The sequence below is a fragment of the Chionomys nivalis genome, chromosome 14, assembly GCF_950005125.1.
Source record: "Chionomys nivalis chromosome 14, mChiNiv1.1, whole genome shotgun sequence".
NCBI classification, from domain to species: Eukaryota; Metazoa; Chordata; class Mammalia; order Rodentia; family Cricetidae; genus Chionomys; species Chionomys nivalis.
Genome location: NC_080099.1, coordinates 25,971,186 through 25,996,783, shown reverse-complemented (window position 1 = coordinate 25,996,783; position 25,598 = coordinate 25,971,186). Strand labels below are relative to the sequence as shown.

Here is a 25,598-nt window from a genome sequence, read left to right as displayed (position 1 = left end):
TTTTTGCAAATTCAATTATACTCTTTCACTTTACCTTAAGGTATGGAAATCTACCTAAGCAGCTCTTTAACCAAGTAAGGAGCTGAATTATACCAACATTCCTATACATCAGATAAAAATCCACTATGGTCAACATCCTGATTTTAGATGTGTGAGATCCTAGACAGAGAATTCTCTCAGGTATATCTTCTCAATTTAGCCTGAGGAAAGTTCTTAGAACAAAAGCAAAAAAGCAACTAAATTCTTTGCCAAAATTTCACATCACAGGACTCTCCTCTAACCCAATGGCTACTATATTTCTTCTTTGAAACCTCTTGATGTGGGCCTCCAGAGTCCTCATTCCTCTCAGCATTTCAGTTTTCCAGCCTCTTACTAGAGCAACCAATGAAGCTTTGCCTAAAGCATTCAACTGCTTTTCTAGTCCAAAATCCCAAGTCTTCTGTGCTCCCCAAAAAACAACACTGTCAAGGGTCTCCCAGCAGTGATACACTCTGGTAAGAGCTTCTGTATTGAGACTTTCTCTTGATGTGATAAACACCTCAATCAAGGCTACTTATATAATAAAGCTTGTTTTGGCTCGTGGTTCCAGGGGGATTAATGTCCATCATGGTGGCAAAATATGGCAATAAGAGACAGGCATGGAGGCAAGAGTAAAAGTTATAGCACTCATCTTGAACCACAGCATGAAAACACAGAAAACAAGAAGTATTTGGTGGTTCTAGTGAGAATGGTTCATACTTTCATGTGTTTGAATATTTTGTCCCCAGCTGCTGGAATTGTTTGGGAAGGATGAAGAGATGTGACCTTGTTGGGAAGGTGTGTCAAAAGACTTGCAGCTTTCTGGCATGCCCTTTCTTTGCTTGCTGTTTGAGGATCAAGATGTAAGCTCTTAGCTGTTCCTGACACCATGCCCTGGCTATATCATCAGAGGCTCCAACCCTCTGAAACTATAAGCCCAATTGAGTGCTTTATTTTATAATTTTTCTTGATCATGCTGTTTATTTCAACAATAAAAATGTAACTAACACAAAATGGCATGAGTATTTAAACTGTCGAAGCTAGCCTCCAGTGACAGTTCCTCCAATATTCTGACCCCTCTAAATCTCCCCAAACAGTGCCAACAGCTGAAAACCAAGGCTCAATACATGAGACTATAGGAGACATTGTTATTCAATTCTCCAAATGGGTTACTGAAATTCCTCATTATCACTGTGCTGGGGGTCAGTTAATGATTTTAAATCTAATAGTATTTTGTTTGTTTGCTTGTTTGTTTTATGAATTTGATTATTTCTACATTTGGTGCATACCTATTTACCATTTTAGTAATATTCTAGTTTTGAATTTTTCTTTAATAAGAATAAATTATCTGCCCTTAGCTCTTCTAGTTAGTATTATTTTTAAAGTCAATTTAGTTGGATATTAGAATAGTTTGTTTCTTGGTTTCATTTTCTTAGACTACTTTTTTCCAATGCCTAATGTTAAGGTGCTGTCATTGGGCATGAGGTATATTTCTTAGAGACAGTAAAATGATGGGTCATGCCATGTGTGCATGGATTCAGGACCATCCACTGGAGAATAAGTAACCCCTAGTGACCACTCCCCCAAACGATAATGATTCTTACTCCAGCAGAAGCTATAAACTACCATTAAGCTCATATTCTTATTTATACTTTTAATATGTTTTGAATCGAAATAGAATTGTATTACATTTCCTTGAACCATTCCCATGTTAGGCATTTCTGATAGGGTATTGACAGAGTTGTACTGGACAGTCTTTGTCTTAGAATTTTTACGGTGTCACAATAAAATTCCATAAGCAATGTAGTTTAAAAGCAATAAAAGTCTATTTCTCAGTGTTCTGGAAAGTCCAAGGTCAAGACACCAGTATATTTGATGAAATGTTTTATCATGGCCTTTTCTCTTTCTGTCTCATGAATGGCACCTTCTAGCATGTGATTCTCTTGCCTCAACTGGCCAGGATTGATGGTGCCACCATGCTTAGCTTCTTTATAGTAGTGCTAGTGATATATCTACAATGTTAGCTTAAATGTTGAGCTAAAACATTAAATAGTACCACAGTGCTTTATCTATTAATATAAGATTTAAAGAGGTAGTGGAGAAATATCATGAGACCAATTTCTTAAATAATATTAGCCTTTAATATTTCCTTTTATAAATGACGCTAGTGGTGGGTTATTGGTGAGTAAGTAAGATAGAAATAAACAACTTGTCTTCATCCAAATCATATTCACGAAAGTTTAAAGTTGCTTGTTCATAACTGCCAAATCATGGAAGCAACTGAAATACTCTTTAGTAGGTAAATGGGTAAGCAATCTGTGGAAAAGAGCATTATAAAAAGAAAATGTCATCCAGCAATGGTAAAGAAGGAGCTGTCGGTCTACATAACTATTTGGGAGGACCTAAAAATGAGCTGAATTAAACAAAGACTCTAAAAAGTCACAGAGGTCATGATTACGTGTCTGGGATGATCTTTTGAGGGCAAACATGGTGGCACATACATACGACAGATCAGATTCTGGGTTTCACTGGAGGAGCAAGCTGACTTTGTCTTCTTTAATTCTTGGCCAGTGTTGGGTGTTTTCTTAGGTGCTGTCCAGAACATAAGTCGCACATTTTTTTGTCTATTTTGGCAATATGTGCTGTGGACATAAGACTTGGACACATGATTCTAAAGAAGAAGAGTAAAGCTTGCTGTCTTTTACTTCTCGAAGAACTTCCAGCTCAAAATTCATATTAATTTTTGTTTCTACTGGAAACTGTTTAAATGCAGCTTAAACACTGAATACTGAAACATAATTAAACATCTTTCTCCTCAAAACAAAATCATATTAATTGGAAAATCTATATTTTCCATGTAGTTATTACAGTTATTCTTAGGAACGTTGAGGACTGGCAACTTAGTGCACAGCATAGGTTGCCCAAAGTCATTCATAGAAGTGACATTTGCTATGTGTCTCTTAGAAGACAGCATCGTCTCTCTGAACTTTTCAAGAATTCATTATGGTAAAATATAGTTAATTATTTTTACAAATAAAGGCAAATGGATGTAATATTTAAAGTTGCCATGTTTCTGGCAGGGACTCATGGTCTTGGAATTCAGTGTGTAATCAATTAGAGTTCCTGCTCCCCTGGGCAACTATTGTCAGTGTGAAGACTGTTTTAGAGAGAGCAAAACTTACCCAGACCACAACCTAGCTTGAAATTGGGAGCCAGTTGGATTTTATTTTACCCAGAAGCCCAAATCATTAATTTTAGACAAGTTCTAAAACTGGTTTTATTGAGGTATAATTGGTATCCAAAATCTGCCTCTATTTAAAGCATATAGTTTGATTAGTTTAGAAATGTCAATGTGTAAAATCTTCATTTTCATTATTTTGCCTACTTTATACTTCAGAACATAGGTTGTGAATGAACTAGTATTAAAGTCCATTTGGAATTTTAAAATATTGAACACTTTTGGGGGACCTCATAAAACTAAAATTGTAACGGAATCTACATTTGGAATCACTTATCCTTAAGTATATATTTTACTTGACAAATTATATCAAAACATTATATTGATTCAGGCAGTGGTGATGCACACCTTTATTCCCAGAACTCCATGAAACTGAGACCAGCCTGATCTACAGAGGGAGTTCCAGATCAGCCAGAGCTACGCAGTGAAAAACAAACAAACAAACAAAAAAACAAAACAAAACAATCCCAAAAAGCAAATCATTATATTAGGCTTGTATTTATAATAATGTAATCTCTAATCTCTTTATATAATAAATAAATATATTTATAATCGGAGATTTAATAATACATGTTTATGATTGTAATTGCTTTAAAATTCTAATAGTATTTAGATTTCTTAAGTCTCTGAACATAATTTTCCTTTACTTAAATAGATGTTGATTTTACTGAGAACAAAGCAACTTATGAAGTAAGATTTATTAAAAATAGGCACTGTGATGGGAGAATAATTAGCAACCCATTTGAAACTTGAGTGTTTCCATACTTATAAAAGCCTTCTATCAGTGTTTTTACTAAGAAAGCAGTTTCTACGGTTTTGGTAGCATGGTGTTTGTCCCTGTTCAATACCTTTGGGATATGCTTATGTTATAACGTTATAAACATGTATTAGCCAAAATTCCTGATTTATATGCAATCGGAACACAAATGTTTTCCATCTGTATGCTTAGCATTACTTCACACAGATTAATTCTGACTAATCTTAACCCTTCTAAAAGTCAGGCTGTTCATCTCTAAGGCAGATGAAATCCTCAAAACCAGTTCATATTTCTTTTTCTTGCAAGTCAGATCATGGAGGGTGCGTGAGAACTCTGACTTTAGTTACCCAGAAGGAAATACCAATTTCCAGCCAGCTTTGTGGAGACTCAACAGTAAGTTTCTGAGACAGAATTGCTTGTGTAGTTCACCACACGAGGCTTTGCCAGTGTGCCACAACACTGCACTTTCTGGCTCAATAGGAGATGGAGTAAGAATTTCAGGTTTTATATTTTGTGCATGGGTTATAAGCGTTCAATCAAGACAGCGAGCATAGACAGTATAATCTGATTCAATTTGAACTTGCAGCATCTGAAAGTTTAATCTTCCAAAAATGATGTGGCCTGCTCTGATAGTCTCAGGAGGAGTTCAAAGCTCACTGAAAGAGAAGGATGTAGAAGGTAATGGACGAGTACAAAATTGCCTTTCTCATTGTCTTACTGAAGAGGCGGAGGATTCTCCTCAAGACCCGAGAAAGAGCTGGCTGGGACTGCGTTCGCCTGCTGTGACCTCCTTCCCTTATTTCCCATGTTCAGGCTATTCCTCCATGTTTACTTGAACCATCCTTTACTTCCTTCTTTCTGCGTAGCAGTACAATTTTGTCAGAAGCCGAAACAGGTGTGTGAGCTGTAAAGCCTAGTGTACACATTCAGCACTTCAAAACTTGGGGTGTTCAGAATGGCTCAATGAGAACTATGAAGAATAATAACTGACTGCTCAGAGTAGAAAACTGGAATGGCCGTTCTGAGGCTAACTGACTACCCCTGGTCCCAGAGAACTGGGTGGTTTAAGCAAGGTGGATGAAGAGGTTGCTGGTCAGAGCTGTCTTCAGCAGCAGGATGAGCAAGAAGGGTGAGCACTGGGGTGAGAGAGAACGAAAATGTGGACGCTTCATCATGGGAGTAAGGAATTTATGATTTTAGATATGATCACACATGCCCTCACTGAAATAGCCATTGATACTTGGAAGAAAAGGGAAAAAAAAGGTTTGACGCTCTGTAGAGACATGAGAATGCCTAGGTGAGAAGAGGGGCTAAGGAGGAAAACATGCTTGCCACATTTGAGTAATAACCAACCTTAGCCACTGTAGCTGGGTAGAAAGAATGAATCATTCTAGGAAATTTCAGGTTTTATGTATCACCCTTTGGCAACAGGGATAAGTGGGTGGCTTTATGGCTCTTGTCAGAGAAGGCCTCTGTGTTCTGGATACTACTTCTATCTCTGCTGTTTAGTCACATTTCACTACCTGTGTGTGTGTGGCGCAGCATCCTGTTGCAAGGTTCAAACAGTTCTTTCTAATTTTCTGAGCGTTCCTTCATTTTCATTTTACCCTGTCGGTTTCTGTCACATTGACAGTCAGATGAGGCCAGAGTTTCCTAAATGGTCTTTGACTCATATTGCTCTATGGCCTCATCTGAATACTGAAGGGGTAGGTTATTAATTCATTCTTCCTTCTCTGCTTTCGTTCGTCTGCATCTTTCCTGAAATTCAAATCATATCTTTCTTTTTCTCCAAGTCTCTAAACATTTGCTCCATTTAAACACTGGCTAATGCCACAATCATAGTTGCCAGGAGTCTGCAGTGCAATCTTGTCACTGTGTAAGCACAACAAGGCAATCCAAGTCCAACTCGTTCCCAGATACGTTTTTGACATGTTCAGTTAACAGCAACAGAATAGTCTGTCCTCAAAAACGCCAGAAAGACCAACGCTGGAAGATGGCTGGTGGAGGCGGGAGCTGCCTGGCCTACTCCAGTTCCTGTTGCAGGACGGATCATGGATGTCCTGTCTAACACAAAGACTTGATCTCTGCCTCTCTGACACGGGAAAGGTCGTCATCTAGCCTGCTTAGAATTGAAAGAGAAATAAAATGGGGAGGCTTCTCGGGGTGGTTTTTTGTTTTGCTATTCTAGAAACAGGCCCTGTATTCTTTGCTGTGATTTCCTTAGCTTTGGTGAAGGTAATTCAATGCATGATTGGCCTTTAGTGTGGTGTGTTCACGGGGAAATGACTTCCAGAGGATCTTGCCCAGCTACCCCTTGCACCTCTTGCACTTACATAATTGCATATTATCTTTTCTCCTCATGGATTATCTTTGCTCTTTCTTTTACTTTCGACTTGTATGAAGGTTGTGTGTATTTCTTTGCTCGTATTTAAGGTATTGTTTCTTTTTATGCAAGCTGCAAGTTTTTCGTCTTTTAAAATAGTTTAGTTCTGGTGTTCTGGAAATTTTTATATCTGTTCTAAAGAAACGTTTCCTTAATAAGAGAAGAGAACTATACTAATCTGTGGGTTTAAGGACAAATGTTTCCATTTTTGTTAGGGATTATGCTGGTTTAGTAATGTAATGGTTGCAGGTTCTTGTCCAAGATGGCTAACTTCAGTAGCATTGAGTAGTTGACTGGATTTCCAGTATCCGGCTTGGTTTCTCTCTTGCTGAGTGCATCTTAAGTTGATCACCCCCACATTTAAGGCTCAGCTAACATTGTGGAAGAGAAGACAGAAAGATTGCAGGAGTCATATGCTGAGGGAGCTTGATGTGAATTTGTGTCTCCAGGAATGTCAGAAGCTACACACATAAATTCTCACCAGCCTGAATTCCAGAACATGAACTGGGCAAGAATGACACCAATAGGCACTGGTATTGCCTTTGATGGTATCAGGAACAACAAGTACAGCACAGACCTCAGTTTCTGTAGGACCGCTGACCCAGACATGGTACTTGGCATCAGCCCTGGGGCAGACAGCACCAGAGTCCCAGTTGCAGCACAGCCCTCCACTCCCAACATGGCCACAGGATGTGGCTGAGAGGTCATATGCTTTTTATCATATGTTCAAATGTCTTTTGTTTTATCTTATTTTTACTCTAGGTTTTATGTTTCTGGCCCAGTGGACAATTTCTTTGCTTGGTTTTAATTCTCTATCTTGAGGCCATATTTGGTGGATTCGTTTTCCCTCTTTATGATTGCTGAGATGATTAAGTCATATTTTCTGGACTGAGAAAGCATTTTATAGTGCAAGAGCCTTTTTTTATATTCTGTTCATGGCTTCACACTTACATTCACAGTGACCTGGGGCTTGAGTTCTCTAACAGGAGTCTTCTCTAGCATTCCCAGTTTTGTTGCTGTTGAACTCAAGTTACTTTCTAACTTTCAATAATGACTGCTTTAAAGTCATTTTCATGAATCTTTAAAAACAAGAAGTAGCATCAATTCCAACTTTTCTAATTTGTTTGTGGATCCCAGTTCCTCGTCTGTAGACTGTACACCCCCATCCATATTGAAGCTATGCCCGATAATAAACCCCCCACTTGATGTTACACTGTGTGGTTTGAAAAAAACATGACCCCCAAAGGGAGTGGCACAAATGGGAGGTTTGGTCTTGTTGGAAGAAGCGTGGTAGCACGGAGGCAGGCTTTGAGGTCTTATATATGCTCAAGCCGCTCCCAGTGAGATGGACCATCTACTGTTGCTTGTGAGTTAAGATGTAGGACTCTCAGTGATTTCTCCAGCACCATGTGATTTCTGCCTGCACATTACAGTATGGCACCTTGATGATGATGGACTAAACCTCTAAAAATGTAGGCCACCCAATTAAATGTCTTTTCTTTATAAGAGCTGCCGTGGCCATAGTCTTTTCACAGCGATAAGAACCCTAAGATGCATGGGTTGTAACAACTTCTTATCATCACCCCGCGTCTCGAATTTGAAATTTTAAGAACTTTTTCTTCTACTTGAGCATTCCCTGTTAATTTTCGTTAAACATTCAGCTTTTCTTTTATGAGAGGAGTTTCAGTCAAGCCCTGTGTTAAAATACAAACAGCACTTTAACATCTACGTAGTGTTCTACCTTGTTTTGTCAAGGGAGGCACTGCATTTTTTTATTGTGGTTTTTTTTTTTTTTATGCCGGAAGTCATTTTTTCCTTAGTATTTACAGAAACTGCACTGTTGATAATATTGTAAATGGCCTTAAGAGAATCTGTAAGTGTATTAAAATGACATTTATTTCACATTCATTATTTGTATAATTGTACTTTCATATCCATAAAGTGCTTTTTTTCTTTCCCTTTCTTTCTTTCTTTCTTTCTTTCTTTCTTTCTTTCTTTTTTTCTTTTTCTCTCTCTCTTTCTTTCTTTTTTTCTTTCTTTCTTTCCTTCTGTATGTATGTATGTATGTATGTATGTAACCTAACAAGACAATTAGTAGGACAGATTACTACTTTATAATAATGTTAATATTTGGTGTAATCATGTGTATGGATTTTCAATATCTAGGCACTATTTTGCTACTCTCTCAGACATTTCTGTTGAGTATAAAAAAATTTTCATCCTTCAAAGTTATCTTTTTATATAATTCTTGAAGCAAAACATGATTTATTAATCTTTGCTTCAGGGAATTTCACTTATCATGTCCTTTTCAGCACAGTCCATATACAGGATATTCGAAATCAGCTGTTGTAGAGATAGGCTGCATAGTTCCAGAACCATCTACCCACATGAGCCTCTCTCCACCCCTCTCCATGTTCCCTCTCTGGCCTGGTGATATCTACTCTTTCCTGTTGTTTTCTCCTCCTCACCTACTGGGTGATGCCAGCAGCTGGTTTCCTTCTCATAATGCCTTCCTGGTTTTCCCACTTTAACGTATCTTTTTCTCCCTATACTAATATCTTCCATACTTGTACACATCTTAGTGTCCCCATTTTAAAATGGGTGGTTTTGTGGATCACATTTCTAAAAGTATGTTGAACATATTTAAATGGACTCTCTTGTTTGTTACATATTACGATTTTGACTGCAATAAATCTCTAGAAGTATATATCTCATGGATAAATAACATTTAGAATACAAGCTATGGGGTAAATAAGTTACCTAAAGTTCTCCCAAAACCCTGTGCTAGGAAAGCCAGGATGTCAAGTTCAGGTGGTCCAGCCAGTCATAAAACCAGCAGTTCTGGAGGAGGAACACTTAGTTTTGTTTGTGTTTATCTTTCTGGTCAGATACGAGCTCTGATTTCATTCCGAGTCTTTTGTAAGTGCATCCTGCATCACTTCACAAGTTTCCTGTGGTCCTCCTTAGGTATATTTTAGCACAGTTATCTTTTTTCAGAAGAAAGATTCTCCTGCATTCTGGTACGTAACTTTGTTCATATGGGAAACTAGAAAGCTGTTTTTGTTTGCTTTACATTTCAAGGATTCTTTCCATTTACAGTGCTTTGAAATAGGTCTTTATTGCATCTCTCTTTAATAACAGCTGTGATAAATCCTAACCCTCCCAACCCCCAGACCTCATTATAATAGGGAACACATGGGCTCTTGAAGAGAAGCAAAAGTGTGGCCTTTGAAACAAAGTAATACAGTTTGTTTAAGTGGTAACAAGTGCTCTCCATAACATTCAAGGCGAAGGCATACATGCCCTTGATCTGCCAAATTAGGGCGATGAATTTCAAATTTACCAAGCACTAGTTGATCTGTCTGACTTTACACATCAGTAGAATAGGAGCAGAAGGTCATTTTCAATTGTTAAACCATAACCGGGTCTATGAGAAGTTGCAATTACTAATCAAATTTATAAAGATGATTACTGTGCTTAAAAGTTTTAAAGTTCTCACTATAAACATATGAATTTGGGAAATTGGAAACAGGGAGAAAATTCACCCATAGTCTTAGCACTTTGTACAGCTGCTATTAGTGAGTTACCACATATTTAATTATTTTCTTCTTCCTGTAATATGTGGAAGTATGGATTCAAAATATGCCCACAATCTTACCTCTTTGTAAATATATAGTCATCCCTTGAATATTTTCTATCATTTTATATGCATATATGTTTTCTACTATAAATGTCTTCATAGCATATATAATAATATTAATCAGCATATTTTTGTAAGCACACTGTGAGTCAATGATTTGCTATACCCTTGTGATTGCAATCACTTTCTGCTCTGCTGTGTTACATGCTGGTGCAGAGGAATATGACAGTGCTGCCTATTTCACTCCTCTCACTCTTTGACTTTAAACCACAGTTTTTTCCCACTGTGTTTATCAGCTCTTCATACATAGATGAAGCATGTGTGCTTTACCACAGCACTGTTTGTTTCGCCTTGATTCTCCCCACATTTTCTATGGAGGTTGATTGTCCTTCAAACTTTCCTAAGTTCATTCTGACATCAAATTTCTTTCTTTCTTTCTTTCTTTTTTAAATTGAGCTCTACATTTTTCTCTGCTTCCCTTCCTGCCTCTCCCTTCTCCTTCAACCCTCTCCCAAGGTCCCAATTTACTCAAGAGATCTTGTCTGTTTCTACTTCCCAAATAGATTAAATCCATGTATGTCTCTCTTAGGGTCCTCATTGTTGTCTAGGTTCTCTGGGATTATGATTTGTAGGCTGGTTTTCTTTGCTATATGTTTAAAAATCACTTATGGGAGAGTACATATGATAATTGTCTTTCTGGGCCTGGGATACCTCACTTAAAATGATGTTTTCTAGCTCCATCCATTTGCTGGCAAATTTCAAGATGTCGTTATTTTTTTCTGTTTTGTAGTACTCCATTGTGTAAATGTACCACATTTTCCTTATCCATTTTTCGGTCGAGGGGCATTTAGGTTGTTTTCAGGTTCTTGGTATGTCAAAAAAGCTGCTATGAACATAGTTGAGCATATGTGCTTGTGGCACGATTGAACATCCTTTGGATATATACATAAAAGTGGTATTGCTGGGTCTTGAGGAAGGTTATTTCCTAATTTTCTGAGAAATAACCACACTGACATCCAAAGGGGCTGTACCAGCTTGCACTCCCACCAGTAATGCAGAAGTGTTCCCTTTACCCCACAACCTCTCCAGCATAAGTTGTCATCAGTGTTTTCGATCTTGGCCATTATTACGGGTGTAAGATGGAATCTCAGAGTTGTTTTAATTTGCATTTCTCTGATGACTAAGAATGTTGAGCATTTCCCTAAGTGTCTTTCAGCCATTTTAGATTCCCCTGTTGAGAGTTCTCTGTTTAGGTCTGTACTCCATTTTTTATTGGATTATTTCTTCTTTCGATGACCAATTTCTTGAATTCTTTGTATATTTTGGAGATCAGACGTCTGTCTCATATGGGGTTAGGGAAGATCTTTTCCCATTCTGTAGGCTGCCATTTTGTCTTGTTGCTAATGTCAAATTTCTTATTCAACAAACCCTGAGGAGTTATTTGACTTAAAATGTCAGAGACATTTTAATGCCCTGGCTTTTTACGTGCGTGCATAGGACCATTAACATTTTAAAAAGCTCTGACAATTTAAATCCCTCAATTCCACTCTCTGGTAACAGTCATAATATTTTATTTTACTTACACACACTGCCCCTGTACAGGATTTTAATATGTATCATTGGCTGGTCTGGAATGGATACTTAGACCAGACTGGCCTGGAATTCATAGAACACCACCTGCCCCTGCTTCCCAAGTGCTGGATTTAAAAGGCACATACCTCTTCGCTTGGCATTGTCTACTTCTGTATGTGTGTACATGCTGTTGGGGGCACAGGCTATGAATAGATGAGCACAAGTGTCTGCAGAGTCCAGAGAGGGTATCTTCTCCATGAGCAGGAGCTTCTGCTACCTTCTCAGGTCCTCTGCAAGAGCAGCCAATGCTCTTAACTATTGAGCAGTCTCTGTAGTCCTGCCTTTCTTTATGGATGACTGCATTTTCCCTCTTACTCTATCTTGTTCTTCATATTATTTTCAGGCTCCTCTGCCTTGTTTCTTTGCTCACACGGAGATTCCTACACATCTTTCCCTTCTTCCACATGCAGTGTACAGCTGAAACATAGGCTGTGTTTTTTCTCCACACCTGATCAGCAGAACGCGAGCGCACAAGCAAAGCCTGTGTGTTTCAGTCACTAGGTTGCCTGGCCCCCAGTTGCTCCATTATCAGTATTAGTATTATCCGTATCAGTGCTACTCCAGGATATGCTCTCCCACATCCGCTGAACCCATTTTTGTTCTTCTGCTCATTTATATTAGGTGTCCCCTTAGTACTTAATTAACTCACTTGCATATTTTCTTCAATGGATTTTTTTCAGCCTTTTGTTCCCATTCAGAGGCACTGCCTCCCTTTCATCCAGGACACCTGCACCAGATAGTAGTGTCTCCTTTGCCTTCAGTGTGCAAGAATTTCAGAAAGCTTGAAATTATTTTGTCCCTTGACATAATAAGCTGTGTCTACTAAGGAGGGGAAACCCTCCAGTAATAATCACACAACTGGGAACCTAGAGTTATTCCACTTACAAATCTCAGTATGACATTTGAAATCTTGGATAATTCCGTTAAGGTTAGAAAATTACAAAATATAAAAGAGGGGCATGGGAAGAAGGCTCAGTTAAGTTCTGTCTGTGAATGCATGAAGATCTGAGTTCAGATACCATGCTCCCATGTAAAAATCTCGAAGAGGCAGTGTGTGTCTATAACTCTAGGGATATGGCAATAGGTAGATTCCTGGAGCTCGTTAGCCATACTGCTTAGCTGAACCAATGCACCCAAGCTTGCTGAGAGATCCTAATTCAAAAATGAAGGTGGAAAACAATTGAGAAAGACTTCTGACCTTAGTCCTCTGGTGTTCATATTCAGGTGCACATGCACACACATGCATCCGTACATGCCACACGCAGACAGAAAAATAAGCAATATAAACAAGTAACCATCCTAATATTTGAGGAAAATGTACTATTCTAAGAATACAGGACATGAAGTATGAAAAGGATTAAAGTGTCTAGATTTTCTCTGTTCTGATCCATGTGATGTGTTAATTTTTTTTCAGTTTAAATTTGACATATGATTAATAATGTTGATGTCTTTTAGGTATAGCTTACTTGAATGGAATGTGTAGTGAACAGAGAAAGTGTATTATTGCTGAAGACAATGGCCTGAACCTTGCATTTACAATTGCTCATGAAATGGGTCACAAGTAAGTACAAGTCATCACCACCTTGTACATTTAGCCCATAGATTAATAATGTGAGTTATTGGGAATCATATATGTTTTTGATTATTTCCTTTGGAGTCCATGTTCTGGAAAACGTTGAAGAACTCAGTGTAAGAAGTGGAGGGAATAATTCAGAGCACATTGTGCAACCTGTCACCATTCCTGACACTTTGAACACAGCCCCATTAGACTGCCGCAGTCCTCATCAAGACAGCGCGTCAGGACGATGCATGGCTGATCTCAGCATATTTCCAAATAAACATTGCAATAGCCATGAAGCTATGAAGTAGTGTGTTTTCAACAAGTACTCAAGAAAATCACACCGGACAAGAGAAAATACTTCAGAATAGCAGAATCTCCGTGACTATCAGCACAGACTGAATGTTTTAATCTGCACAGTTTATGCAAGCAATGAAATGTGACACATTATTAACATACAGTTAGCACTAACTCGATCCTGGGCATGGTTTGTCAAATACAAGCACCTTCCACAGAGTAGTTCATTCACACAGGAGAATGAGTACAACCATAGTTCTTTTTCTTTTCTATTTTATTGAAAATAATTTTCCCTATGCAATATATTCTGATTATGGTTTCCCTTCCCTCAACTCCTATCGAATCCTCTACATCCCCCCCATCCAAATTCACACCCTCTCTTTCTCTCTCATTAAAAAGCAAACATGCATCTAAATAGTAATAAAATTTAGAAATAATAAGAAAGATAGATCAAATAAAAACTAACAAAATGGTAGAAAACAAACAAAAACAGAAGAAAAAGAGTCGAAGAAAAAGTGAAGCACATATAGACACAGAGAGACTCATGTTCATACACGCAAGAATCCCATGAAAACATAACACCAGAAACCATAATATATACACAAAAGAAAACTATATGTTAAACTTAAAAAAAAAACTTTGATAAAACATCAAGAAACAAAGAACCAACAAAAATGCCATTATGTTTGTTTTGTGTTGACCATTGACTGCCGGGCATAGGGTCTGCACTTGTAATTACACCAGTGCCATTAATCGTGATTATAATTACACATTTCTAAGTACTCAAAGGAGGAATCTTGTGACTGAATGCTGTTGTACTCCTATATTATAGCAAAAAGTCATCAAAAATTTTATTTACCCCCTCAAAGTTATAAAATAGGTGGTTATCAGAGTAGGGATTTGATCCCAAGCCATTGAATGTGAGTCATACTCTTCTGGATTTCTCCGTTAAATTAGCTATTGTCCTGGCCCTAAGGTTTCCTTCAGTCAATCTGTCATAATACTTTTGTGATTGATGTTGGTTTACTTTAAGGTGAAAGTTACATAAAAGCTCTTTGTGTGTTTTCAGGAAGTCTATTGTAGTAGATATGGTGTAGAGTGGGAACAGAGCGAATTGTGAATGTAAGTTTTACAGTTTGCCGGTCACATCAGCAGTAGGAATGTAGTCGAGTCTTGCCAAAAAACATAATCTTTTTTTTTTTTTTTTTTTTTTTTTTTTTTTCCGAGACAGGGTTTCTCCGTAGCTTTTGGTTCCTGTCCTGGAACTAGCTCTTGTAGACCAGGCTGGACTTGAACTCACAGAGATCCGCCTGCCTCTGCCTCCCGAGTGCTGGGATTAAAGGCGTGTGCCACCACTGCCCGGCAAAACATAATCTTTAAGAAAGCCGCGTTCATCAAGGCTTTTATCTTCACCATAGTATCCCATGTTTACGGTTATTGTCTATTAATGTTTTTGTAAATTAATGAATTAAAAACTATGGTATAACCAGATGAGTTGTAATATAACCAGACAGGCCATAAAGCAATGAAAAGGTGTTGTTTGATGGGTAAAACTGGACATTATTAGATTAAATGACACAAGCCCCATTCAGAAAAGATGATTATCACATTTTTCTTTCATTTGTGATTTAAAATAATGTACTGCATATTTTGTGACATGAATTCATAAGAGACAGGGGTAGGAGATTGGCAGGAAGGAAAGGGTAGAGGGTAAGGGGGGTTGAGGATGGATATTACGGATATTGTCAGGTCAAATGATATACTGGAAAGAAACAGTCTTTATGAAATCAATTAATATGTACAATGAATATATGCCGAAAATTTTGAATGAATAAATTAAGACTGAAAACTATCATTTCTTAAGATTTTTTAGAGCAAAACCTTTATTTGTAATACTAACTAATGGTTGTGGTAGATAAAATTTCAACCCCTAGAAATCTATTGGTTCTCAAATTAAACATTAACTTTTTTATACTTCGTATCCCTTATTCTACTGAAATTAGTAGTGAACACAGGTCAGTCTCCTGTCACTGTGTTGTATTACCCAGAACTGTCTACGGCAAATGTGTCACATGCCTCCCTCTACCACTTATACTTTGGCCAATGGCGCACATTCCTCATTGAGTGAGTTTGAGGCGGATTTTTGGAGGCATGCGATCCTTCTCTCGGTTTCAGGGTTAGAAGAAACTTTGTATCTTTGCTTTTCTTTCCATTCTAGTACGTTTGCTACTATAATTCTGTATCTGCTGATAAAACAGTGGTTATTCACTTGGTAAGAAATTGAATATTTCAAAGAAAAAATGTTAAATGGTATTTTTAAATGGCAGTTTTAAACAAATTCTAGGTAGCAATAGTGTACATATATTTCTCAGTGTTCACCAGAAATCAAAGGTAGTTCTAATTATGTGTAGCATACTCTATATTTTAAGGACACAGATGCTAAAAGGTCACTAGAAACATGGGCCGGAAGATCCTTTATTTATTGAACAGTCCTTTGTAGAAAATGAAAGGTTAAAATTTGAACTGAAACATAAATAAAGATTTGCATAGGAAAACATTTTACCAGAGAGTAATGACCCATGCTAGGCTAGAATTAACTGTTCCGGGCAAAGATTAAATTGAAGTCAGTTGACAGATGGTTTGAATAATGGTAGAAGAGTGGGTTTTAGCTAGTGTGTCATTAGTTCTCAGAACTTGGAGTAAATAAAGATCATCCAGGAAATGTACTAAAGTAAAGCTTCTTAACCCCTTTCCATCAATGTTGTCTTTCAGTTGGTGTTAGTCCAGGTACTAGCCAACCTCATGTCAATCAATAAGCCCTGTCATTCTGATGCAAGTCTTCTGCTCGCCACATTTTCAGGACCTCTTGTTGTCGAGAGAAAAATGAAAAGATTTTTACATTGGGGGCTGGGGACTCAATGGTGCAGAGGTGGATAGGATCAGCCCTTGTCATCACTGATGGCAGCGGTGGCAGCAATGGGGGGAGGCAGGAAGGAGACGTTTAAGAGAGAAAAACCTCTCGGGACCTGTCCTAAGTAAGCAGGAGTTCTCCAGCCCTAGTGGAGAGTAAACTTAGTGATGGTAGAACTTGGGTTCGATGATATCTTTGATGCCATCTCCTACAAGACCTGTGCATAGTTTGAGCCTATCAAGTGTGTGCAACCCTGGTAGGAAGGCTCGCAGGAGTGTGGGGAAAGGTTAAGGAAACCTCTTATGCCTGTATTTTTCTTTTTTCTTTCTTTTTCTTAATCCCCTGGGTTTTTTGCTTTTGGACTGGAGATACTTGTTTCATGGGTATTTTTGCAAATTAAAGTGAATTAAATGATAAAAAAAATAAAATAAATGAACGATTGGAAGCTATCTTATAGTTCCTCATAACTAATGATTTTCCATGAGGGCACAGCAGTGTAATTACATCAACTCAAATATATTCATGCACTTTGAATAAAATCAAATGCTATTTTATGGAAACCAATTTACTTCCAGTTAGGCATGGTCATCACTTACTTCTTTTATTATTTTTTGCCATAATGTACAGCTTCTAGAGAAAATATTACGTCATGAAAAACATTAACAGTCACCAGAAGATCCCCTTTTAAATTGAATGTTTTCATACATGAAAATTGTAATTATTGCATTATTTCCATGTTTCTCTCTGCGATTCTTCCTGTGGTCTCTTCTCAAGATCATGACCTGTCCTTAAATTACTGTTATGCTGAGTGTGTTATTTACGTGTTTATTACGTGTGTATGTGTTAAGCCAACACCTTGGAATTAAATGGTCTGGGGGTTCATCCTTGAAGGAACTTGACTGTTCTCTCAGTAGTCACTGATTTTCTGTAGCTCTTCACCTAGGGATGGGCCTTGCCTTATTTTTCCTATATAAATCGCCATTTCAACTGATGCTCTTATGTGGATCTTGTTCAGGCAAAGATACTGTCGAGATTTCATGGGTGCAGCTACCTTGCCAAGTCTTGAAGACACTATCTCACAGAATGTCTCCTGGTCCTTGGCTTTTAACACTCTTCCCACCCCTCTTCCATGCTGTTCTCTGAGCCTTAGGTATAGGGTTATATTGTAGATACACCAGTTGAGTCTAAGCACCGTGGAGTCACTACTCTGCATTTTGATATTGTGTCTGCCTGAGGTATCCTCCATCTGCTGCACGTACTTTTAAGACAAGAGATTAAAGCTACATTCATATATGTGTTTAAGTGCAGATAATACAGTTAAAAATTTTATTGCTTTAGGGAAAAAATGGTAATAGGTGGAGCTTCTCTAGGTTTTGTGATCTCTCCTGATAGGTGTAGTTGGTTAAGTTTCCAGTACCAGGCATGGGTTTCCTCCCATTTAGTGTGCCTTAAGTACAATCAATCACACAACTGTTTGTTGCCCCTAAGATATCTTCCCACACTAGTCACATTGTGGTTGTCAGTCCTTACAGCTGAGTAAGATTCTTGGTTGCTTTTCTCTCTTGACAACTTGCAGTAACACTTTCTGAAACAGAGCAACTTATTGTGAAAGAGTCTTCCAGGTCAGTTTCTTCCCGATTCCTTCAAGTATATGGTGTCTTCTGCAAGAGGGTCTGTCTTCAGAGCGGAAACTGATCTGAAAGACTGTATTATTTTGAAGTCTCCTTGACTCTCCTGACTAACATCTGGAAGGGAAGTTCCCATGCCTTTCACTGTGTTTGCTGTAATCTGTGGTTTTGTGGGAAAGAATTATTACACTGTATGGCTTACCTTCATTTACACACACACACACAATAGTATTTTAAGGAAGATTAAAATTTTAAAAATAATATATTTTCCCCATTGCTTTTAAAAAGTTCTTTACTACGATTTGTCTCTCCCTCCTCTCTCTGCCTCATGAGTTAGAGAAAAACTCTTCTCTTTTAAAATATTACTGTTTACAAACCAAATCCTTTCCAAATTTCTCCTAAAATGGGAGTGAGTGCATGTGTTCTCCAGCTCTTCCAACATCAGAAGGGACCATCTTCAAGATCCAAGCCAGTCTCCAGCTTTCCGCAGGATATCACAAAAACTTCCTGGCAGGGACTTTTAAACAAGTTGAGAAGTTTTATAAGATAAAAATATTTTTTCAGTTGACTTGACAACCATGTACAATGTTAGTGGAGAGTTTATTTGCCCAAGGCTTTTTGTCAAAATGAATTTAAAACGAGATTATTAAAATGTAGTTCAGTGGCACAGCCCGCGGAGAGGTGTCAGTAATGCCTTACTTTGAAACTGTTTTCCACACGGTGTACAAAACATGGTTATAGATCTGGGTATATATAGAGATGTGCGTCTATTAAAAACAGGGGAGGCATAACAAAAACAAAACAGAACACAAATCATCTGCTACAATGGAATTTGATCCAGAGAGAGAAGCCCCAGTTTGTGGTGGTTCTGAAGTCGGCTGGGTTGAGCATTGGACGAAGAGGATATGCATCTAAGTTATATGTCCTGCCTTGACCTCAGACTGTCATCATATATAAAATAGAAGACATTCTAATGGAAACGTTATGGGGCTATTATGAAGATTAAATGATATCATTGCAAATGACTAATAAGTTGACCGGCACAGATAAAGATTAACAATTGTTTCATTGCATGACTGAAGAATCAGCCCTTAGCTGATGACCCCAGATGTGCTGCAGAATAGCCTTCTCCCAATTTTTTTTTTTTGAGAATCTGTTCTGATGTGAATCATACAGGAAACATTAATGATCAATAAACAATATTTCCATCATCAGCTCTTTCTATGGCTAAAGCTGAGTTCTCATGTGGTAGTCAGGCTCCCCGGAGGAGAAATGGTCATCAGAATTAGAAGCTGCCCTCTTCTTCACTGGGAAAATCACGTCACTCCTTTGGAAATGGACAAATTGTTAAGTCTTGGAAGTTAAGTGTCCCAAATGGTTGCATTACTTAGGAAGTTTTATTGTTGCGTTTGTAAAATGCCAACATTTGAGCATGAGTCTAAAGACGGCTTCAGCAGGCTGGAAGGATTGATCGTATTCCACACAGTCAGTCAGGGCCTGTTAACTAAGTGAGTGTCCAGTGAGCATGCTATGAACAGAATTCGCCAGGGAGATGAGACAGTGATAATTCCAGGAACTCCATCAGAAGCTTGCCATTAGAGGTGCAGTCAGGCATCCTTAGTATTATGTGAGGTTGTGCCAAGTTTAGAGGTGCTTGTTTTATTTTTTATTTAAAAAGGTTTTCATGAATAGATTTTGATCATATTCCCCCCACACACACACATCTCCTCTCAGATATTCTCCACCTTCCTACACACCCATCTTGTTTAAAGTCAATAGCTAAGCAAAGTAATTCTTGCTCTGGTGATTTTCTTGGTGAGTCTTAAGCCCACACTTTGAGCAAATAAAGCAAACACAACACAGCACCTGGATCTCTGTATCTTTTGTTAAAAGAGACTAATGCAGTAAAATTCTCTTATTCACTTCCTCAGTGTAAAGTGGCCTCTATGGGGTCTCTTTACAAACCATTGTCAACAGCCCCATGTGGTCTTCACAACAAGGGGTAGGAGAGTGTTCACAATTATTTTGTTACTAGTTTCCAATTTGCTCTTTTCTTATAAGTGGGGTAAAATAGAGAAAAGTCATTCTAACACAGGTATCTTCTCCTTCTTTCTCCGTCAAAAGAGCTGTTTTTTATACAGTGTCTTAATTTTTCTTATGGTCATCAAACTTTGAAAGCATTTTCTCTTCCCATATTTTGTCAATCATGCCATTAATATGTATTGATACAGACCCAATTCAAAGACATTTATGGAAAATGGAAACATTATTCACTACTGAGTGATTTTTTTGTTCTTAAAGTAAAAAGTTACATTTGATAGTACATTTTTTATTTTTTAAACAAAATTATCATATCTAAGTTAGTGTACTTTTTATTCTTGCAGAACACAGATGGCATTTATTACTTCCAAGTCAGATGCTCCTTTCAAAAGTTATTGTCATAATAAATTTTATTTAAATATTTAATTTATATAATTTATATTTTTAACTTGGTTCTAGAACAAGTCTAATTGTAATCACATGGAACCACATTGATAATATTTCTAATTTAGTATTTTAAACTACAATGTAAATGTTCTTGGAAACTTTCATTTAAAAAATTTTATTTTGTATTTAGAACAAAGAGAGATGAAATAGGATATCACACCATCATGTCATTGTTGGAAACGTTGAGTATATTAAACAAACTTTTCTCTTTCTACCTTTTCAATATTAGCCCTTATTCATATTAAAATCCTGAGTTTGAGAATTTGTCAGACATTCTAAGGATTTTGTTCTTACGAAGAGGAGATTCTACTTGAGTTATGTAGAGTGTGAAATCTAGATGTCAGACAGTTATGGATCCTGAAAAGTCCTTGTGCTCAACACTTTTGAAAATAACTGCAATTGAAAAATATATAATACAACTTAGAGGATATTGAACATAAGTCTTCACAAAATCCTGTGGCAAGATGAGGCAATATGGAAGTAGGGGAGCTAAAGGCTAGTAAACGTCTTTTGGTACTCTACATTTTAAAGAGGAAAACTTCAGTTGAGTTTAATTGAAGATGGTTCTAAAGTATTTAATGTAGTTAAGTCAAATTTTCATAGTAAGATCTCTACCTAAATCAACAGATTTATGATCCAATAGAAAAGATAATGATGACCAAGCAGTTTTCCAAGAGATATTTTTGTTATTTGAGGTGTGTAGAAGAAAATGAAGTTGTGAAGCAGATGAAGAAAACATTCCAAGAAGTTAGTAGTTTAGTATGATTTTGTTTGGCTAAGAAGTAATTCATGTTTTAAAAGAACAAAGTGCTTCAGGCAAAGGCAAGAATCCAATGATGTTGAAGGAAAATTTTCTATTTTTTGATTCATATAAATAATTCAAAATATATGCACATATCAGTTTCTTATATGTACTTCAGCATGCATCTATGCATCTTGAATATATGTTTGGGAAAATGGTCTTAATCGAATTACATTATTTATTTTAAACCTGGATGATAGAATTTACAAAATAATTGTAATTTAAAATCCAATCTTGTTTTTAAACTAATTTCCTCTAAACAAATTTTCCCATGTAATATTTTAATTGGAATACCACTGTTGTAATAAAAGCTAAAATTATCATTTGTTTAATTCGAATCTCTTTTCTTTCAATTCTATTCTAAATCAGCATGGGCATCAATCATGACAATGACCACCCGTCATGTGCTGATGGTCTTCATATCATGTCTGGTGAATGGATCAAAGGACAAAATCTTGGTGATGTTTCATGGTCCAGGTGTAGCAAGGAGGATTTGGAAAGATTTCTCAGGTACTGGTGTCACGGATTACTTTTTCATTGTGAATATTTATTTGTTCCTGCTGACTGCCAACCAGTAAAGGCATTATGACAAAGCGGAAAGTCAACGGCGCAGGAGAAAGAGAGCATTTGATTCTGCCTGGCTCTTCTCTTGACTCATGGTATGAACTAGAACACATTGCTTAACTTATCTGTTTTTCATTCTCATATTTCTCTGATTGAATGATGAGCAAGATAATTTGAAAGGGAGAAAATTGCTGTAATCATGGAAATCTGTCACTGGATGTGGTGGCCTCTTCAATGTTAGAAGTAACAGGCTCATTGAGCATCATGCAACACACCATTAACACATGGAATTCCTTACGTGCATGGTTCTCAAACTTGCTAATGCCGTGACCCTTTAATACAGTTCCTCATGTTATGGTGACCCCTGACCCTAAAATTATTTCATTGCTACTTCATAACTGTAATTTTGCTACTGTTATGAATCATAATGTAAATATCTGATATTCAAAATATCTGATATGTAACCCCTAGGTGGAGAACCACTGCCTTAAATGAACCTCCACTTTTCATTTATGGTAAACACTTTTTTTCCAATAAGAACCACTTCTAGCCTCTGTGGTCCATAGGACACCTTAAGACTTTTACAGCTCTATCAAGAGTAACAATTAGCTTCTGTTTGAAAGAAATGAAAAATAATGCTGCTGTTGTTTTTGTCTGAGAGTGCTTGTACTTTGTCTATGCCTTTGACAAAGGATCAGGTAAAAAGAAGAGGTTGTACTGAAGCAGTAACAGATGTTTAAGCTTTTCAGAAATCTAAAAGAGGAATTCATAAATACCCATCTTGTCAAATCACCACAAATATGAAATCTGTTCGTTTGTCCATATTCTTTAGATAGATGATTTTACTTTATTAGCTACTAGGGGATGGTAAAATATAAGGGTTATTTGGATTTGCTCATATGTGCAGGGGTGTGTGGTCATCCTCTGGGTCATGAGCAACCTACCAGTGGCTAAGTCCCCAAAGGAAAGTAACTTTTTCTCCCTCAATAACATCAGTTCCACTGCTGGTAGGTCAGCTTCTCCCCTGTCCATGGAATTATGATCTCGTGGGGATCTTATGCAGGAAACCCTGTAGCTGCGATTTGATGAATGCAACAGCCATATCATGACCAGAATTCAACCCTTCACAGCTCTCACCAATTACTGACTCTTTCCTCCTTTTCCATAAAGCTGCCCAAAGCTTGAATCATGTAAAGTCGATAAGGTGGAACACACCCATCCACAACCAAGCACACAGAATTACTTAAATCTAGTAACTTGGACTGTGTTTCAACTACTCTGGGGGAAATAGGAGCATTTGGGAAAAGGTAGTTGGTGAATGAATATGAGCAATATACATTTTGTGCAAGTCTAAAACTTTCAAGAGTAAAATTCTTATTTGAAATACATACTATCTATTACATACCTGTATCTCTATTCTAAAATTTCTGCAGTAGATTCTGTGCCTGCTCTTTGTCATGCCAACCCAGGATGACGTTCAGAGTATTAATACTTGAAAACAGCATCAACAATTTCATCAGTATACCCTACTTAGCTTGTTTTAGAACATGCAAGATATGTATGGCTGTCTTTATATGTCAGGACTATAACAAAATTAAATGTCTTACCAAAGCTGTATCACAATGTCAATTACAGGCATCTCCTGACTATTAATATTCATTAGAAAATTATTTCTTTAAATCCCCAAATAGGATTGACACCATATGATGCTTTGGACAAGTTGCTCTCAGAGTATGAGCTTATATATCTTATAAATGCATAAAACCATGTAACTTCCCAGCAGATTTAAACCAGCGGAACTGACTTCTATGGACAGTGTTTATAATCAAAATACTCTCTTAACTTGAGTAACATTGTTACTATTAGGATTGCCATAACTGGTTATGAATAAAGCTATCTCAAATGCAGAATTCTTCCCACACCATTCAATGGCAGGAATACTAAGTAGAACTTTAATTTTATTATGAAGCTGTTTCTTCTGACTAGATAATCATAATGCCTTTTTTTCATTAAAATGAAATATTTAATGTATCTGCATGTTGACAGGTCAAAGGCCAGTAGCTGCTTGCTGCAGACAAGTCCACAGAGCCTCAGCTCTGTGCTGGTTCCCTCAAACCTGCCAGGAATGGTATACACTGCAGACGAACAGTGTCAAATCCTCTTCGGGCCTTTGGCTTCATTTTGTCAAGAGATGCAGGTAAGAGGCATGGGCAACTATCTTCCATTGCTCACATGCATTGTTTAGAAACACACACAGGTGGAGGAGATGACCTTCATTAAGTATATGTTGCTCCAAATCGTGGCACTCCTCAAAAGAAATCCCTGAGAAAAAAATAGTGCATCTGGGAAGTCCCAACCAAGTCTGCACTTACCCGAAGGCCACAGGACCCTTGCCTGCCTTCCTGCCCTGTTTCTGACCCACCCCATTTCAAGTAGAGACTATGGCCTTGTCCTACTCACACTGAAACTCCTGTGTTCTTTGCACTTTGGAAGTAAAAGCACTCAGGCATGGGCAGTTAATAAGAGTTGATAAAGAAGAGGGACTAAGTCAGAGAAGAAAGAAAGACCCAGCACTTACTACATCAAAAAGTACACCGAAATCAGGCAACTAATTATGTTATGTCAGAATCATGCTTCTGTTTTAAATTTTAAGCTTTTATAATTGTTAACTGGGTAAAATGCAGCAAAACAATGTATGGATATATAGTAGTGGTAGAAGAGTCATCTATCCTTAAACATAAAGGGTTAAAAGTTATTTCTTAGAAAACATCATTTTGGGGGGGAGTCTTTAAACTGAACCGTCACTGTCCCCAGTAAAACCTTCTTCTCCTTCTGCACTTTCTATTTGCTTTGTTTATATTGCTATTCATCACAAACTCACTTGGATCACTATAGGTGTTATTTTATCTTTGAATATTTAATTACTCAAGAGATTTTTTTAATGAATTTTTTCTTAGTATTATAATAGCGACCTATTTTAAATTAAACATTGCTCTAATAAATTGTGTGGATTTTTAAGTATCCAGAAATGTTCCTCTTTCCCTTTTCAAATTGTGTACACATACAAAAAAAAAAGAAGAAGAAGAAGAAAAGAAAAAAGAAGAAAAACTACTTAACTTATTACATTTTTAGCTTTCACGATGAGATCTCTTCTTGTTGAAAGGTCTGATCTGACCCAGGTCTAGGCATCAGATCACATGATTTTAACTAAGGAACCATAGCACTGGAATCATCTTCAGTATTCTGTGCTCCTTGAGGCCAACCACAGACAGCATCTATGTGAATGACCCTGGGAGCAGCACAGTGCAGCTTTATTGTCAAAGAGAGTTGGCCGGTACCCAGTGGTTTGCCAAACTCAGCTTTAGGGTTGAAAATATAAGCACTTAATCTACCTGGATTAAATGTGGCACTTTTCTTCTTGGATTATAGAAGCATGCAGTATGCAGTCACTTGAGTGCATTCTGGTTTGTGCTGTAGTCATCATGTATGCTAATCTGTGCGCATTGTAAACCACAAAACAGTGTTGTCAATCTCCTTAAACATCTGTGTGCCGTTTAAACAATGATTAAACTGTACTGTCTTTTTGCCCAGATATTTACCTACTTGCTGTTCTGTATTACGTATAAAGAGAATGTCTACCCTTTAGTTTCCTTTCTCATGTAGATTTCTTTTATTTGGATTTT

At 37.4% G+C, this 25,598-nt stretch overlaps 1 protein-coding gene across 1 annotated transcript in view; it reads left to right on the top strand.

Annotated features, from left to right (window-relative positions):
• The window catches only part of Adamts19 (ADAM metallopeptidase with thrombospondin type 1 motif 19), a 177,850-nt gene that overhangs the window by 66,352 nt on the left and 85,900 nt on the right, over positions 1-25,598 (top strand). Inside the window, exons 8-10 of the mRNA XM_057789047.1 lie at positions 13,124-13,229; positions 21,721-21,861; positions 23,962-24,112. Of these exons, the coding sequence (XP_057645030.1) occupies positions 13,124-13,229; positions 21,721-21,861; positions 23,962-24,112 (398 nt within the window). The remainder of the gene's footprint in view (positions 1-13,123; positions 13,230-21,720; positions 21,862-23,961; positions 24,113-25,598) is intronic.